The 19,242-nt window shown below is 51.7% G+C and overlaps 1 protein-coding gene across 1 annotated transcript in view; it reads right to left on the bottom strand.

Annotated features, from left to right (window-relative positions):
* Positions 1-19,242, bottom strand: part of TRIM54 (tripartite motif containing 54) — a 238,990-nt gene that overhangs the window by 37,058 nt on the left and 182,690 nt on the right. The window contains exon 6 of the mRNA XM_063914921.1: positions 8,592-8,614. Coding sequence (XP_063770991.1) covers positions 8,592-8,614 — 23 coding nt within the window. The remainder of the gene's footprint in view (positions 1-8,591; positions 8,615-19,242) is intronic.

Below are 19,242 nucleotides of genomic sequence, written 5' to 3' on the forward strand. Positions count from 1 at the left end.
ACAACATTAGATGGATAGGACATGGTGGGGCATGGTGAGATGCATAGGACATGGGACGGATAGGACATGGAGGGACGGACAGGACAATATTGATGGATAGGATATGGTGGGGCATGGTGAGATGCATAGGACATGGTACGGATAGGACAATATTAGATGGATAGGACATGGTGGGGCATGATGAAACGGATAGGACATGGTACGGATAGGACATGGCGGGACGGATAGGACAATATTAGATGGATAGGACATGATGGGGTATGGGGAGACGCATAGGACATGGGATGGATAGGACATGGAGGGACAGATAGGACAATATTGATGGATAGGACATGATGGGGCATGGTGAGATGCATAGGCCATTTGATGGATAGGACATGGAATGCCGGATAGGACAATATTAGATGGATAGGACATGGTGGGGCATGGTGAGATGCATAGGACATGGGATGGATGGGACATGGAGGGAAGGACAGGACAATATTAGATGGATAGGACATGGTGGGGCATGGTGAGACGCATAGGCCATTTGATGGATAGGACATGGAGGGCCGGATAGGACAATATAAGATGGATAGGACATGGTGGGGCATGGTGAGATGGATGGGACATGGTACAGATAGGACATGGGTAGACAGGTAGGACAATATTAGATGGATAGGACATGATGGGGCATGGTGAGAGGCATAGGCCATTTGATGGATAGGACATGGAGGGACGGATAGGACAATATTAGATGGATAGGACATGGTGGGGCATGGTGAGATGCATAGGACATGGGATGGATGGGACATGGAGGGACGGAAAGGACAACATTAGATGGATAGGACATTGACAATGCTAAATTCCTTTGTCGTATAAACAACCCTTTATGAAGTCTAAGAACACTGTACGCTGTTTACTTAAGAAGTACCGTACGGGTACGCTGGTTGCGTAACGATCGCTCAGCCGTAGGCGAGACGCTCAAGCGTCACGTTCGCTCACGGCCCAGCGATCACAGGACAGCACGTTAAATGGCTTTTGACTAACGTAATGATTCGCTATGGCGTAGCAGACGCTCGAGACCACGAGGAGATCACCAGCGGCGCAGACGCTCACAACGCTATACCTTTATGTCTAAACCTTATCAATGAAATACACAGAATACCTTAATGTGAATACAGGGTGTAAGTGCAACCTTGTGTAACCTGACTAGCTACAAAGCTGCTTGAGCGTTACCGACGCTCAAGTGAACACTTAAAACTATAGAAAATACACAGATACTGGTTTAGGGTCCAAAGCCTATTAACTGTATTATATCTAATATACTTGTAAAAGAGAATCACAGTACAAATGATACACTACAATATAACAGAGACTACCTAACCAGATAACTACACAAGAAATACAATACAATACAATTACTATTTATGGGAAAATGGAAGGGGAAGAGAAGAAGAGAGAGATAGAGAGAAATGGCTCATGATAACATTAAATAAGAGACAACATGGTTGCAGATAAAACTACACATGTGAGAGACAATCGCTGCGCAGTTAGTCAATGCTGAATACAGCATGGGATGGAAGCTAGACTCCATTTTGAGAAACCTCCACTTGATTCCAAAGACCACACCACATGGCTGAAAGGGGGAGGGGAAGACATCCAGCAGCAGCCATTTTAGATTTGCAGGTCCAAACACATGGCACTTTATTCCAAAATGTCCAAGCCTCAAAACAATGCATATGTTCTGATTTTACAATTCCAAACCATCTAAATCACCTTTCACAATGTAATCCAACTTCCTAGAACCATCTCATAATTTCACATCCCAAACAACTTCAGTATCTCAATAACCAGAGCATATTCATCACAAGACCAGATCACAATGTAATTAACACAAACGTAACTGCATGGTGGTATTTATGATTAACAGGATATATAGTATAACTAACCAGCACAATCTATTTTAAATCTCCATAGGCAAACAAATACCACAAATACTATGCTACAGATTGTATACTGTTCCAATTTATCACAGACTTCACAGAGTATCCACAAACACCCAACAATCACACAACCAAGTTACAATATTCTATTTAAACCAGAAAGCAATCTGTCTGTTTCCTTATCTAGCCATGTGAAATTCAATACTTAGCCTTTAGTTTGGAAGATGTCCTGGGGATTTAGCCGCCATGCTGCTGGGTGCCAGGTAACTGTGCGTGTGAGTGTAGCTACATTACATCTGTTCTCTGAGGCCACACCTGACCACTACCTTCCTGTTTGACCAGTACCTGGGGGAGGGGTCTTTCTTTCTCCTTTGTATATGCTAATCAGGTTCAGCCCTGAAAACTTAGTAAAAGGTTGTCTTGAGCATCCATTGTTCTAACAATGTGATCTTAGCTTTTATACATATAATCATATCTATCCGCTGCAATGTCCCACAACAACACAACAGGCCTCAAACTAACCCACACCTCATTCTGCTTGCTTCAATACCAAACATGATGTGTTTATCTGGTTCGGTTCGAATGATACACATCCATGACATTAATTCATTAGCCAATTCTAAATCTCCATGATGTCTGGTGCTGTTCATTATTATAACCATGTACTGTATGAAACAAGTGCCGAATCCATCTCAGTGCCATGTCCGAGGAAATGCGTGTGTTTCCATATATTGCTGTGCTCGCTGCGCATATTTGCAAGTATAGCGACTTATATGTGTGCAGTTTATATGGTCTCTCTATGTAATATTTTTGACTTTGACAACATGGTGGGGCATGGTGAGATGCATAGGACATGGGATGGATAGGACATGGAGGGACGGATAGGACAATATTGATGGATAGGACATGGTGGGGCATGGTGAGATGGATAGGACATGGTATAGATAGGACATGGAAAGACAGGTAGGACAATATTATATGGATAGGACATGATGGGGCATGGTGAGACGCATAGGACATGGGATGGATAGGACATAGAGGGATGACAAGGACAATATAAGATGGATAGGACATGATGGGGCATTGTGAGATGGATAGGACATGGTACGGATAGGACATGGAGGGATGGCTAGGACAATATTAGATGGATAGGACATGGTGGGGCATGGTGAGATGGATAGAACATGGGAAGGATAGGACATTGAGGGACGGATAGGACAATATTATATGGATAGGACATGGTGGGGCATGGTGAGACGCATAGGCCATTTGATGGATAGGACATGGAGGGCCAGACAGGACAATATTAGATGGATAGGACATTGTGGGGCATGGTGAGATGCATAGGACATGGGATGGATGGGACATGGAGGGACGGATAGGACAATATTAGATGGATAGGACATGGTGGGGCATGGTGAGATGGATAGGACATGGTACAGATAGGACATGGAAAGACAGGTAGGACAATATTATATGCATAGGACATGATGGGGCATGGTGAGACGCATTGGACATGGGATGGATTGGACATGGAGGGACGGCTAGGACAATATTAGATGGATAGGACATGGTGGGGCATGGTGAGACAGATAGAACATGGGAAGGATAGGACGTTGAGGGACGGATAGGACAATATTAGATGGATAGGACATGGTGGGGCATGGTAAGATGCATAGGACATGGGATGGACAGGACATGGAGGGTTGGATAAGACAATTTTAGATGGATAGGACATGGTGGGGCATTGTGAGATGGATAGGACATAGGAAGGATAGGACATGGAGAGATGGATATGACAATATTAATGGATAGGACATGGTGGGGCATGGTGAGATGGATAGAACACAGTATGGATAGGACAAGGAGGGACGGATAGGACATGGTGGGGCATGGTGAGATGGAAAGGACATGGGATGGATAGGACATGGAGGGACAGATAGGACAATATTGATGGATAGGACATGATGGGGCATGGCGAGATGCATAGGCCATTTGATGGATAGGACATGGAGGGCCGGATAGGACAATATTAGATGGATAGGACATGGTGGGGCATGGTGAGATGCATAGGACATGGGATGGATGGGACATGGAGGGACGGACAGGACAATATTAGATGGATAGGACATGGTGGGGCATGGTGAGACGCATAGGCCATTTGATGGATAGGACATGGAGGGCCGGATAGGACAATATAAGATGGATAGGACATGGTGGGGCATGGTGAGATGGATAGGACATGGTACAGATAGGACATGGGTAGACAGGTAGGACAATATTAGATGGATAGGACATGGTGGGGCATGGTGAGATGGATAGAACACAGTATGGATAGGACAAGGAGGGACGGATAGGACATGGTGGGGCATGGTGAGATGGAAAGGACATGGGATGGATAGGACATGGAGGGACAGATAGGACAATATTGATGGATAGGACATGATGGGGCATGGTGAGATGCATAGGCCATTTGATGGATAGGACATGGAGGGCCGGATAGGACAATATTAGATGGATAGGACATGGTGGGGCATGGTGAGATGCATAGGACATGGGATGGATGGGACATGGAGGGACGGATAGGACAATATTAGATGGATAGGACATGGTGGGGCATGGTGAGATGCATAGGACATGGGATGGATGGGACATGGAGGGACGGATAGGACAATATTAGATGGATAGGACATGGTGGGGCATGGTGAGATGGATAGGACATGGTATAGATAGGACATGGAAAGACAGGTAGGACAATATTATATGGATAGGACATGATGGGGCATGGTGAGACGCATAGGACATGGGATGGATAGGACATGGAGGGATGACAAGGACAATATAAGATGGATAGGACATGATGGGGCATTGTCAGATGCATTGGACATGGTACGGATAGGACATGGAGGGATGGCTAGGACAATATTAGATGGATAGGACATGGTGGGGCATGGTAAGACGCATAGGACATGGGATGGATAGGACATGGAGGGCTGGATAAGACAATTTTAGATGGATAGGACATGGTGGGGCATTGTGAGATGGATAGGACATAGGAAGGATAGGACATGGAGAGATGGATATGACAATATTAATGGATAGGACATGGTGGGGCATGGTAAGATGGATAGAACATGGTATGGCTAGGACAAGGAGGGACGGATAGGACATGGTGGGGCATGGTGAAATGGAAAGGACATGGGATGGATAGGACATGGAGGGATGGATAGGACAATATTAGATGGATAGGACATGATGAGGCATGGTGAGATGGATAGGACATGGTACGGATAGGACATGGAGGGATGGATAGGACAATATTAGATGGATAGGACATGATGGGGCATGGTGAGATGGATAGAACATGGTATGGATAGGACAAAGAGGGACGGATAGAACATGGTATGGATAGGACAATATTAGATGGATAGGACATGGTAGGGCATGGTGAGATGGAAAGGACATGGGATGGATAGGACATGGAGGGATGGATAGGACAATATTGATGGTTAAGACATGATGGGCATGGTGAGATGAATAGGACATGGTATGGATAGGACAATGTTAGATGGATAGGACATAGTGGAGCATGGTGAGACGGATAGGACATGGGATGGATAGGACATGGGATGGATAGGACATGGAGGGACGGATAGGACAATATTGATGGATAGGACATGATGGGGCATGGTGAGACGGATAGGACATCGGATGGATTGGACATGAAGGGACGGATAGGACAAAATTGATGGATAGGACATGGTGGGGCATAGTGAGATGGATAGCACATGGTACGGATGGGACATGGAGGGACAGATAGAACAATATTAGAATGATAGGACATGGTGGGGCATGGAAAAATGGATAGAAGATGGGATGGATAGGACATGGAGGGATGGTTAGGTCAATATTAGATGGATAGGAATGTTGGGGCATGGTGAGACGGATAGGACACAGTAGTGGGTCTTGCCACGGGCAAGCAGGATTTTTGCCCGGGGCGCCGCCTTCCGTGGGGCGCCGGCGCCATCCGGAGGGCGCCGCACCATGGCAAGATCCGCTACTGCTGTGCCCCCCATTGCCCGCTGTGTCCCCCTGATTCCCCGCTGTGTAGGGAACTAGACGATACGCGTCTAGTTTCCCTTCGTGGAGAGGACCTTTGCTGTGCGGTGCGCGATGACGTCATCGCGCACCGCACAGCATTGTGGAACCGACAGATGCTAGTGGTCACAATTGACCTCTAGTGTCTGTCTATGGCAGATCCGAGGAGAGGAGAGGAGCGGCGCCCGCGGAGGTCTGCAGCGGTCGGGAGCGGGGATAGTAAGTATTCTTTTTTTTTTTTTTCATTTTTAGCGGCGCTATTCTACTGTACAGGGGGCGTAACTGACCAAGCCCCCTGTATGAAGCCACGCCCCTATTTCCCGCCCGGGGCGCCAAAAGGGCAAGAACCGGCCCTGATAGGACATGGAGGGACGGATAGGACAATATTGGTGGATAGGACATGGCGGGACATGGTGGAATGGATAGGACATGGAGGGATGGATAGGACAATATTAGATGGATAGGACATGGTGGGGCATGGTGAGACGGATAGGACATGGGATAGATAGGACATGGAAGGAAGGATAGGACAATATTAAATGGATAGAACATGGTGTGGCACGATGAGATGCATAGGACAATATTAGATATATAGGACATGGTGGGGTATGGTGGAGATGTATAGGACATGGAGGGACAGATAAGACAATTTTAGATGGATAGGACATGGTGGGGCATGGTGAGACGGATAGGACATGGGAAGGATAGGACATGGAGGGATGGATAGGAAAATATTGATGGATAGGACATGGTGGGGCATGGTGAGATAGATAGGACATGGTACGGATAGGACATGGAGGGACAGATAGGACAATGTTAGATGGATAGATCATGGTGGGGCATGGTAAGACGCATAGGACATGGGATGGATAGGACATGGAGGGACTGATAGGACAATATTAGATGGATAGGACATGGTGGGGCATTGTGAGATGGATAGGACATGGTGGGGCATGGTGAGAAGGATAGGACATGGGATGGATAGGACATGGAGGGACGGATAGGAAAATATTGATGGATAGGACATGGTGGGGCATGGTGAGATAGATAGGACATGGTACGGATAGGACATGGAGGGACTGATAGGACAATATTAGATGGATAGGACATGGTGGGGCATGGTGAGACGGATAGGACATTGAAAGGATAGGACATGGAGGGACGGATAGGAAAATATTGATGGATAGGACAAGGTGGGGCATTGTGAGATAGATAGGACATGGTACGGATAGGACATGGAGGGACTGATAGGACAATATTAGATGGATAGGACATGGTGGGGCATGGTGAGATGGATAGGACATGGTGGGGCATGGTGAGAAGGATAGGACATGGGATGGATAGGACATGGAGGGACGGATAGGACAATGGGGGTAATTCCGACCTGATCATTTTTTGCATCCGTGCGATCAGATAGTCCCCGGCTACAGGGGCAGAATATATGGTTTGTGCAGGTGTGCGATCGCACTTGTAGCAGAGCTGCACAAACATCAGTTTGTGCAGTCACTGCACTGCCCAGGACTTACTTAGCGATGGTTTTCTGGTGTTCGGGGCTGGAGCTGACGTCAGACACCCTCCCTCCAAATGCCTGGTCCCTCCTGTGTTTCTCCGGATACTCCTGTAAAACGGTCAGTTGCCACCCACAAACGGCCACTTACTGTCAGTCACCTTGTGATCTCCCATGCAATCACTTTTGTCGCACCATACTGTCGCTAGGCACCGATGCCCGGTGCAGTCATCCAATGTGCAGTTCAGATCTGATCGCACACTGTAAGAAAAATGCACAGCAGCGATCAGGTCGGAATTACGCCCAATATTAGATGGACACGACATGGTGGGGCATGGTGAGATGGATAGGACATGGGATGGATAGGACATGGAGGGGCGGATAGGACAATATTAGATGGATAGGACATGGTGGGGCATGGTGAGACAGATAGGACATGGTACGGATAGGACATGGAGGGACGGATAGGACAATATTGATGAATAGGACATGGTGGGGCATGGTGAGACGGATAGGACATGGTACGGATAGGACATGGAGGGACGGATAGGACAATATTGATGGATAGGACATGGTGGGGCATGGTGAGATGGACAGGACAATATTAGATGGATAGGACATGGTGGGGCATGGTGAGACGGATAGGACATGGTACGGATAGGACATGGAGGGATGGATAGGACAATATTAGATGGATAGGACATGGTACAGATACAACATGTAGGGACGGATAGGACAATATTGATGGATAGGACATGGTGGGACATGGTGAGACGGATAGGACATGGTACGGATAGGACATGGAGGGATGGATAGGACAATATTAGATGGATAGAACATGGTGGGACAGATAGTACAATATTGATGGATAGGACATGGTGGGGCATGGTGAGATGGATAGGACATGGTACGGATAGGACATGGAGGGATGGATAGGACAATATTGATGGATAGGACATGGTGGGGCATGGTGAGACGGATAGGACAATATTAGATGGATACTACATGGTCACGGAAAGCAGGCGGTACATCTGTGAGCATGCTCCTCTTCCCATACTCACTTCGTGTTCAGCTCCTTTGCATGCTGTAGGAAAGAAGATATTACAGGTGAGATACTCAGTACTACTCTATGACTACTCTTTATCCCTGCCGTTGATTACCTATCACTTGATCAGTACTAATCAGATATGTTTCTATACTCACATTCCGCAAAACACTCAAAGCTCATATCAATAATTCTATACCTACAGAACTACTGTACAAGTTACCTATTTCTTAGGGGTGCAGTCACACGGACAGATGGGACCAGTAACACCGGTGTGCAGTCAGATGGGACCAGTAACACCGGAGTGCAGTCAGAGTGACAGATGGGACCAGTAACACCAGGGTGCAGTCAGACGGGACCAGTAACACCGGAGTGCAGTCAGATGGGACCAGTAACACCGGAGTGCAGTCAGATGGGGCCAGTAACACCAGGGTGCAGTCAGATGGGACCAGTAACACCGGAGTGCAGTCAGATGGGGCCAGTAACACCAGGGTGCAGTCAGATGGGACCAGTAACACCGGAGTGCAGTCAGATGGGACCAGTAACACCAGGGTGCAGTCAGATGGGACCAGTAACACCAGGGTGCAGTCAGATGGGACCAGTAACACCAGAGTGCAGTCAGATGGGACCAGTAACACCGGAGTGCAGTCAGATGGGGCCAGTAACACCGGAGTGCAGTCATGTGTGGCCAGTATCACCGGAGTGCAGTCAGATGGGACCAGTAACACCGGAGTGCAGTCAGATGGGACCAGTAACACCAGGGTGCAGTCATATGGGACTAGTAACCCCGGGGTGCAGTCAGATGGGACCAGTAACACCGGAGTGCAGTCAGATGGGACCAGTAACACCGGAGTGCAGTCATATGGGACCAGTAACCCCGGTGTGCAGTCAGATGGGACCAGTAACACCGGATTGCAGTCAGATGGGACCAGTAACACCGGAGTGCAGTCAGATGGGACCAGTAACACCGGAGTGCAGTCAGATGGGACCAGTAACACCGGGGTGCAGTCATATGGGACCAGTAACACCGGAGTGCAGTCATATGGGACCAGTAACACCGGAGTGCAGTCATATGGGACCAATAACACCGGAGTGCAGTCAGATGGGACCAGCAACACCGGGGTGCAGTCATATGGGACCAGTAACACCGGAGTGCAGTCATATGGGACCAGTAACACCGGAGTGCAGTCAGATAGAACCAGTAACACCGGAGTGCAGTCAGATAGAACCAGTAACCCCAGGGTGCAGTCAGATGGGACCAGTAACACCGGGGTGCAGTCAGATGGGACCAGTAACACCAGAGTGCAGTCAGATAGAACCAGTAATACCAGAGTGCAGTCAGATGGGACCAGTAACACTAGAGTGCAGTCAGATGGGACCAGTAACCCCAGGGTGCAGTCAGATGGGACCAGTAACACCAGAGTGCAGTCAGATAGAACCAGTAACCCCGGGGTGTAGTCAGATGGGACCAGTAACCCCGGGGTGCAGACAGATGGGACCAGTAACCCCGGGGTGCAGTCAGATGGAACCAGTAACCCCGGGGTGCAGTCAGATGGGACCAGTAACACCAGAGTGCAGTCAGATAGAACCAGTAACCCCGGGGTGTAGTCAGATGGGACCATTAACACCGGAGTGCAGTCAGATGGGACCAGTAACCCCGGGGTGCAGTCAGATGGGAACAGTAACACCGGAGTGCAGTCAGATAGAACCAGTAACACCGGAGTGCAGTCAGATAGAACCAGTAACACCGGAGTGCAGTCAGATGGGACCGGTAACACCAGAGTGCAGTCAGATGGGACCAGTAACACCGGAGTGTAGTCAGATAGAACCAGTAACGCCGGGGTGCAGTCAGATAGAACCAGTAACACCGGAGTGCAGTCAGATAGAACCAGTAACACCAGAGTGCAGTCAGATGGGACCAGTAACACCAGAGTGCAGTCAGATAGGACCAGTAACACCAGAGTGCAGTCAGATGGGACCAGTAACACCAGAGTGCAATCAGATGGGGCCAGTAACACCAGAGTGCAGTCAGATGGGACCAGTAACACCAGAGTGCAGTCAGATAGAACCAGTAACCCCGGGGTGCAGTCAGATGGGACCAGTAACCCCGGGTGCAGTCAGATGGGAACAGTAACACCGGAGTGCAGTCAGATGGGGCCAGTAACACCGGAGTGCAGTCAGATGGGGCCAGTAACCCCGGGGTGCAGTCAGATGGGAACAGTAACACCAGAGTGCAGTCAGATGGGGCCAGTAACACCGGGGTGCAGTGATGGGACCAGTAACACCAAAGTGCAGTCAGATGGGACCAGTAACACCGAGTGCAGTCAGATGGGACCAGTAACACCGGAGTGCAGTCACATGGGACCAGTAACACCAGGGTGCAGTCATATGGGACCAGTAACACCGGAGTGCAGTCACATGGGACCAGTAACACCAGGGAGCAGTCAGATGGGGCCAGTAACACCAGGGTGCAGTCAGATGGAACCAATAACACCGGAGTGCAGTCAGATGGAACCAATAACACCGGAGTGCAGACACATGGGACCAGTAACACCAGGGTGCAGTCAGATGGGGCCAGTAACACCAGGGTGCAGTCAGATGGGACCAGTAACACCGGAGTGCAGTCAGATGGAACCAATAACACCGGAGTGCAGACACATGGGACCAGTAACACCAGGGTGCAGTCAGATGGGACCAGTAACACCAGGGTGCAGTCAGATGGGGCCAGTAACACCGGAGTGCAGTCAGTAGGGACCAGTAACACCGGAGTGCAGACACATGGGACCAGTAACACCAGGGTGCAGTCAGATGGGGCCAGTAAAACCGGAGTGCAGTCAGATGGAATTAGTAACACTGGGGTGCAGTGATGGGACCAGTAACACCGAGTGCAGTCAGATGGGTCCAGTAACACCAGGGTGCAGTCAGATGGGACCAGTAACACCGGAGTGCAGTCACATGGGACCAGTAACACCAGGGTGCAGTCAGATGGGGCCAGTAACACCAGGCTGTTGTCAGATGGGATAAATGACACCGGAGTGCAGTCAGATGGAACCAATAACACCGGAGTGCAGTCAGATGGAGCCAGTAATACCGGGGTGCAGTCAGATGGGACCAGTAACACCGGGGTGTAGTCAGATGGGACCAGAAAAAACGGAGTGCAGTCAGATGGGACCAATAACACCGGAGTGCAGTCAGATGGAGCCAGTAACACTGGGGTGCAGTCAGATGGGACCAGTAAAACTGGAGTGCAGTCAGATGGGACCAGTAACCCCGGGGTGCAGTCAGATGGGACCAGTAACACCGGAGTGCAGTCAGATGGGACCCGTAACACCAGGGTGCAGTCAGATGGGACCAGTAACTACCGGGTGCAGTCAAATGGGACCAGTAACCCCGGGTGCAGTCAAATGGAACCAGTAACACCGGAGTGCAGTCAGATGGGACCAGTAAAACCGGAGTGCAGTCAGATGGGGCCAGTAACAACGGAGTGCAGTCAGATGGGACCAGTAACACCGGAGTGCAGTCACATGGGGCCAGTAACACCGGAGTGCAGTCAGATGGAACCAGTAACACCGGAGTGCAGTCAGATGGGACCAGTAACACCGGAGTGCAGTCAGATGGGGCCAGTAACACCGGAGTGCATTCAGATGGAACCAGTAATACCGGAGTGCAGTCAGATGGGACCAGTAACATCGGGATGCAGTCAGATGGGACCAGTAACACCGGAGTGCAGTCAGATGGAACCAATCACACCGGAGTGCAGTCAGATGGAGCCAGTAACACCGGGGTGCAGTCAGATGGGACCAGTAACACCGGGGTGTAGTCAGATGGGACCAGTAAAACCGGAGTGCAGTCAGATGGGACCAATAACACCGGAGTGCAGTCAGATGGATCCAGTAACACTGGGTGCAGTCAGATGGGACCAGTAAAACTGGAGTGCAGTCAGATGGGACCAGTAACCCCGGGGTGCAGTCAGATGGGATCAGTAACACCGGAGTGCAGTCAGATGGGACCCGTAACACCGGGGTGCAGTCAGATGGGACCAGTAACTACCGGGTGCAGTCAAATGGGACCAGTAACCCCGGGTGCAGTCAAATGGAACCAGTAACACCGGAGTGCAGTCAGATGGGACCAGTAACACCGGAGTGCAGTCAGATGGGACCCGTAACACCGGGGTGCAGTCAGATGGGACCAGTAACTACCGGGTGCAGTCAAATGGGACCAGTAACCCCGGGTGCAGTCAAATGGAACCAGTAACACCGGAGTGCAGTCAGATGGGACCAGTAATACCGGAGTGCAGTCAGATGGGGCCAGTAACAACGGAGTGCAGTCAGATGGGACCAGTAACACCGGAGTGCAGTCAGATGGGGCCAGTAACACCGGAGTGCAGTCAGATGGAACCAGTAACACCGGAGTGCAGTCAGATGGGACCAGTAACACCGTAGTGCAGTCAGATGGGGCCAGTAACACCGGAGTGCAGTCAGATGGAACCAGTAATACCGGAGTGCAGTCAGATGGGACCAGTAACACCGGGATGCAGTCAGATGGGACCAGTAACACCGGAGTGCAGTCACATGGGACCAGTAACACCGGAGTGCAGTCAGATGGGGCCAGTAACACCGGAGTGCAGTCAGATGGGACCAGTAAAACCAGAGTGCAGTCAGATGGGACCAGTAACACCGGGGTGCATACAGATGGAACCAGTAACACCGGTGTGCAGTCAGATGAAACCAGTAACACCAGGGTGCAGTCAGATGGGACCAGTAACACCGGAGTGCAGTCAGATGGGACCAGTAACACCGGAGTGCAGTCAGATGGGACCAGTAACACCGGAGTGCAGTCAGAAAGAACCAGAAACCCCGGGGTGCAGTCAGATGGGACCAGTAACATTGGAGTGCAGTCAGATAGAACCAGTAACACCGGAGTGCAGTCAGATAGAACCAGTAACACCGGAGTGCAGTCAGATGGGACCAGTAACACCAGAGTGCAGTCAGATGGGACCAGTAACACCGGAGTGCAGTCAGATAGAACCAGTAACGCCGGAGTGCAGTCAGATAGAACCAGTAACACCGGAGTGCAGTCAGATAGAACCAGGAACACCAGAGTGCAGTCAGATGGGACCAGTAACACCAGAGTGCAGTCAGATGGGACCAGTAACACCAGAGTGCAGTCAGATGGGACCAGTAACACCAGAGTGCAGTCAGATAGAACCAGTAACCCCGGGGTGCAGTCAGATGGGACCAGTAACCCCGGGTGCAGTCAGATGGGGCCAGTAACATCGGGGTGCAGTCAGATGGGACCAGTAACACCGGGGTGCAGTCAGATGGGACCAGTAACACCGGAGTGCAGTCAGATGGGGCCAGTAACACCGGGGTGCAGTGATGGGACCAGTAACACCAGGGTGCAGTCAGATGGGACCAGTAACACCGAGTGCAGTCAGATGGGTCCAGTAACACCGGGGTGCAGTCATATGGGACCAGTAACACCGGAGTGCAGTCACATAGGACCAGTAACACCGAGTGCAGTCAGATGGGTCCAGTAACACCGGGGTGCAGTCATATGGGACCAGTAACACCGGAGTGCAGTCACATAGGACCAGTAACACCGAGTGCAGTCAGATGGGACCAGTAACACCGGGGTGCAGTCATATGGGACCAGTAACACCGCAGTGCAGTCACATAGGACCAGTAACACCAGGGTGCAGTCAGATGGGACCAGTAACACCGAGTGCAGTCAGATGGGACCAGTAACACCGGAGTGCAGTCACATGGGACCAGTAACACCAGGGTGCAGTCATATGGGACCAGTAACACCGGAGTGCAGTCACATGGGACCAGTAACACCGGAGTGCAGTCAGATAGAACCAGTAACCCCGGGGTGCAGTTAGATGGGACCAGTAACACCAGGGTGCAGTCACATGGGACCAGTAACACCGGAGTGCAGTCAGATAGAACCAGTAACCCCGGGGTGCAGTCAGATGGGGCCAGTAACACCAGGGTGCAGTCAGATGGGGCCAGTAACACCAGGGGGTTGTCAGATGGGATAAGTAACACCGGAGTGCAGTCAGATGGAACCAATAACACCGGAGTGCAGTCAGAAAGAACCAGTAACCCCGGGGTGCAGGCAGATGGGACCAGTAACCCCGGGTGCAGTCAGATGGGAACAGTAACACCGGAGTGCAGTGAGATGGTGCCAGTAACACCGGAGTGCAGTCAGATGGGGCCAGTTACCCCGGGGTGCAGTCAGATGGGACCAGTAAAACCAGAGTGCAGTGATGGGACCAGTAACACCGGAGTGCAGTCAGATGGGGCCAGTAACACCGGGGTGCAGTCAGATGAGACCAGTAACACCGGGGAGCAGTCAGATGGGGCCAGTAACACCAGGGTGCAGTCAGATGGGACCAGTAACACCGAGTGCAGTCAGATGGGTCCAGTAACACCGGAGTGCAGTCAGATGGGGCCAGTAACACCAGGGTGCAGTCAGATGGGGCCAGTAACACCAGGGTGTTGTCAGATGGGATAAGTGACACCGGAGTGCAGTCAGATGGGGACAGTAACACCAGGGTGCAGTCAGATGGGACCAGTAACACCGGAGTGCAGTCAGATGGAACCAAAAACACCGGAGTGCAGTCAGATGGAGCCAGTAACACCGGGGAGCAGTCAGATGGGACCAGTAACACCGGGGAGTAGTCAGATGGGACCAGAAAAACCGGAGTGCAGTCAGATGGGACCAATAACACCGGAGTGCAGTCAGATGGAGCCAGTAACACTGGGGTGCAGTCAGATGGGACCAGTAACACCGGGGTGCAGTCAGATGGGACCAGTAACTACCGGGTGCAGTCAAATGGGACCAGTAACCCCGGGTGCAGTCAAATGGAACCAATAACACCGGAGTGCAGTCAGATGGGACCAGTAAAACCGGAGTGCAGTCAGATGGGGCCAGTAACAACGGAGTGCAGTCAGATGGGACCAGTAACACCGGAGTGCAGTCAGATGGGGCCAGTAACACCGGAGTGCAGTCAGATGGAACCAGTAACACCGGAGTGCAGTCAGATGGGACCAGTAACACCGTAGTGCAGTCAGATGGGGCCAGTAACACCGGAGTGCAGTCAGATGGAACCAGTAATGCCGGAGTGCAGTCAGATGTGACCAGTAACACCGGGATGCAGTCAGATGGGACCAGTAAAACCAGAGTGCAGTCAGATGGGACCAGTAACACCGGGGTGCAGACAGATGGAACCAGTAACACCGGTGTGCAGTCAGATGAAACCAGTAACACCAGGGTGCAGTCAGATGGGACCAGTAACACCGGAGTGCAGTCAGATGGGACCAGTAACACCGGAGTGCAGTCAGATGGGACCAGTAAAACCGGAGTGCAGTCATGTGGGGCCAGTGACACCGGAGTGCAGTCAGATGGGGCCAGTAACACCGGAGTGCAGTCAGATGGGACCAGTAACCACGGGGTGCAGTCAGATGGGACCAGTAACACCGGGGTGCAGTCAGATGGGACTAGTAACACCGGGGTGCAGTCAGATGGGACCAGTAACTACCGGGTGCAGTCAAATGGGACCAGTAACTCGGGGTGCAGTCAAATGGAACCAGTAACACCGGGGTTCAGACAGATAGAACCAGTAACACCGGAGTGCAGTCAGATGAAACCAGTAACACCAGGGTGCAGTCAGATGGGACCAGTAACACCGGAGTGCAGTCAGATGGGACCAGTAACACCGGAGTGCAGTCAGATGGGACCAGTAACACCAGAGTGCAGTCAAATGGGACAAGTAAAACCGGAGTGCATTCATGTGGGGCCAGTGACACCGGAGTGCAGTCAGTAGGGACCAGTAACACCGGAGTGCAGTCAGTAGGGACCAGTAACACCGGAGTGCAGTCAGTAGGGACCAGTAACACCGGAGTGCAGTCAGTAGGGACCAGTAACACCGGAGTGCAGTCAGTAGGGACCAGTAACACCGGAGTGCAGTCAGTAGGGACCAGTAACACCAGAGTGCAGTCAGTAGGGACCAGTAACACCAGAGTGCAGTCAGTAGGGACCAGTAACACCAGAGTGCAGTCAGATGGGACCAGTAACACCGGAGTGCAGTCAGATGGGACCAGTAACACCGGAGTGCAGTCAGATGGGACCAGTAACACCGGAGTGCAGTCAGATGGGACCAGTAACACCAGAGTGCAGTCAGATGGGACCAGTAACACCGGAGTGCAGTCAGATGGGGCCAGTAACACCGGAGTGCAGTCAGATGGAACCAGTAACACCGGAGTGCAGTCAGATGGGACCAGTAACACCGTAGTGCAGTCAGATGGGGCCAGTAACACCGGAGTGCAGTCAGATGGGACCAGTAATGCCGGAGTGCAGTCAGATGGGACTAGTAACACCGGAGTGCAGTCAAATGGGACAAGTAAAACCGGAGTGCATTTATGTGGGGCCAGTGACACCGGAGTGCAGTCAAATGGGGCCAGTAACACCGGAGTGCAGTCAGATGGGACCAGTAACACCGGAGTGCAGTCAGATGGGACCAGTAACACCGGAGTGCAGTCAGATGGGACCAGTAACACCGGGCTGCAGTCAGATGGGACCAGTAACACCGGGCTGCAGTCAGATGGGACCAGTAACACCGGAGTGCAGTCAGATGGGACCAGTAAAACCGGAGTGCAGTCAGATGGGGCCAGTGACACCGGAGTGCAGTCAGATGGGACCAGTAACACCGGAGTGCAGTCAGTAGGGACCAGTAACACCGGAGTGCAGTCAGTAGGGACCAGTAACACCGGAGTGCAGTCAGTAGGGACCAGTAACACCGGAGTGCAGTCAGTAGGGACCAGTAACACCAGAGTGCAGTCAGTAGGGACCAGTAACACCAGAGTGCAGTCAGTAGGGACCAGTAACACCAGAGTGCAGTCAGATGGGAACAGTAACACCGGAGTGCAGTCAGATGGGACCAGTAACACCGGAGTGCAGTCAGATGGGACCAGTAACACCGGAGTGCAGTCAGATGGGGACAGTAACACCAGGGTGCAGTCAGATGGGACCAGTAACACCGGAGTGCAGTCAGATGGAACCAATAACACCGGAGTGCAGTCAGAAAGAACCAGTAACCCCGGGGTGCAGGCAGATGGGACCAGTAACCCCGGGTGCAGTCAGATGGGAACAGTAACACCGGAGTGCAGTGAGATGGTGCCAGTAACACCGGAGTGCAGTCAGATGGGGCCAGTTACCCCGGGGTGCGGTCAGATGGGACCAGTAAAACCAGAGTGCAGTGATGGGACCAGTAACACCGGAGTGCAGTCAGATGGGGCCAGTAACACCGGGGTGCAGTCAGATGAGACCAGTAACACCGGGGAGCAGTCAGATGGGGCCAGTAACACCAGGGTGCAGTCAGATGGGACCAGTAACACCGAGTGCAGTCAGATGGGGCCAGTAACACCGGAGTGCAGTCAGATGGAACCAGTAACACCGGAGTGCAGTCAGATGGGACCAGTAACACCGTAGTGCAGTCAGATGGGGCCAGTAACACCGGAGTGCAGTCAGATGGAACCAGTAATGCCGGAGTGCAGTCAGATGTGACCAGTAACACCGGGATGCAGTCAGATGGGACCAGTAAAACCAGAGTGCAGTCAGATGGGACCAGTAACACCGGGGTGCAGACAGATGGAACCAGTAACACCGGTGTGCAGTCAGATGAAACCAGTAACACCAGGGTGCAGTCAGATGGGACCAGTAACACCGGAGTGCAGTCAGATGGGACCAGTAACACCGGAGTGCAGTCAGATGGGACCAGTAAAACCGGAGTGCAGTCATGTGGGGCCAGTGACACCGGAGTGCAGTCAGATGGGGCCAGTAACACCGGAGTGCAGTCAGATGGGACCAGTAACCACGGGGTGCAGTCAGATGGGACCAGTAACACCGGGGTGCAGTCAGATGGGACTAGTAACACCGGGGTGCAGTCAGATGGGACCAGTAACTACCGGGTGCAGTTAAATGGGACCAGTAACTCGGGGTGCAGTCAAATGGAACCAGTAACACCGGGGTTCAGACAGATAGAACCAGTAACACCGGAGTGCAGTCAGATGAAACCAGTAACACCAGGGTGCAGTCAGATGGGACCAGTAACACCGGAGTGCAGTCAGATGGGACCAGTAACACCGGAGTGCAGTCAGATGGGACCAGTAACACCAGAGTGCAGTCAAATGGGACAAGTAAAACCGGAGTGCATTCATGTGGGGCCAGTGACACCGGAGTGCAGTCAGTAGGGACCAGTAACACCGGAGTGCAGTCAGTAGGGACCAGTAACACCGGAGTGCAGTCAGTAGGGACCAGTAACACCGGAGTGCAGTCAGTAGGGACCAGTAACACCGGAGTGCAGTCAGTAGGGACCAGTAACACCGGAGTGCAGTCAGTAGGGACCAGTAACACCAGAGTGCAGTCAGTAGGGACCAGTAACACCAGAGTGCAGTCAGTAGGGACCAGTAACACCAGAGTGCAGTCAGATGGGACCAGTAACACCGGAGTGCAGTCAGATGGGACCAGTAACACCGGAGTGCAGTCAGATGGGACCAGTAACACCGGAGTGCAGTCAGATGGGACCAGTAACACCAGAGTGCAGTCAGATGGGACCAGTAACACCGGAGTGCAGTCAGATGGGGCCAGTAACACCGGAGTGC

The sequence above is a fragment of the Pseudophryne corroboree genome, chromosome 4 (genome assembly GCF_028390025.1).
Source record: "Pseudophryne corroboree isolate aPseCor3 chromosome 4, aPseCor3.hap2, whole genome shotgun sequence".
In the NCBI taxonomy this organism is placed as follows: domain Eukaryota; kingdom Metazoa; phylum Chordata; class Amphibia; order Anura; family Myobatrachidae; genus Pseudophryne; species Pseudophryne corroboree.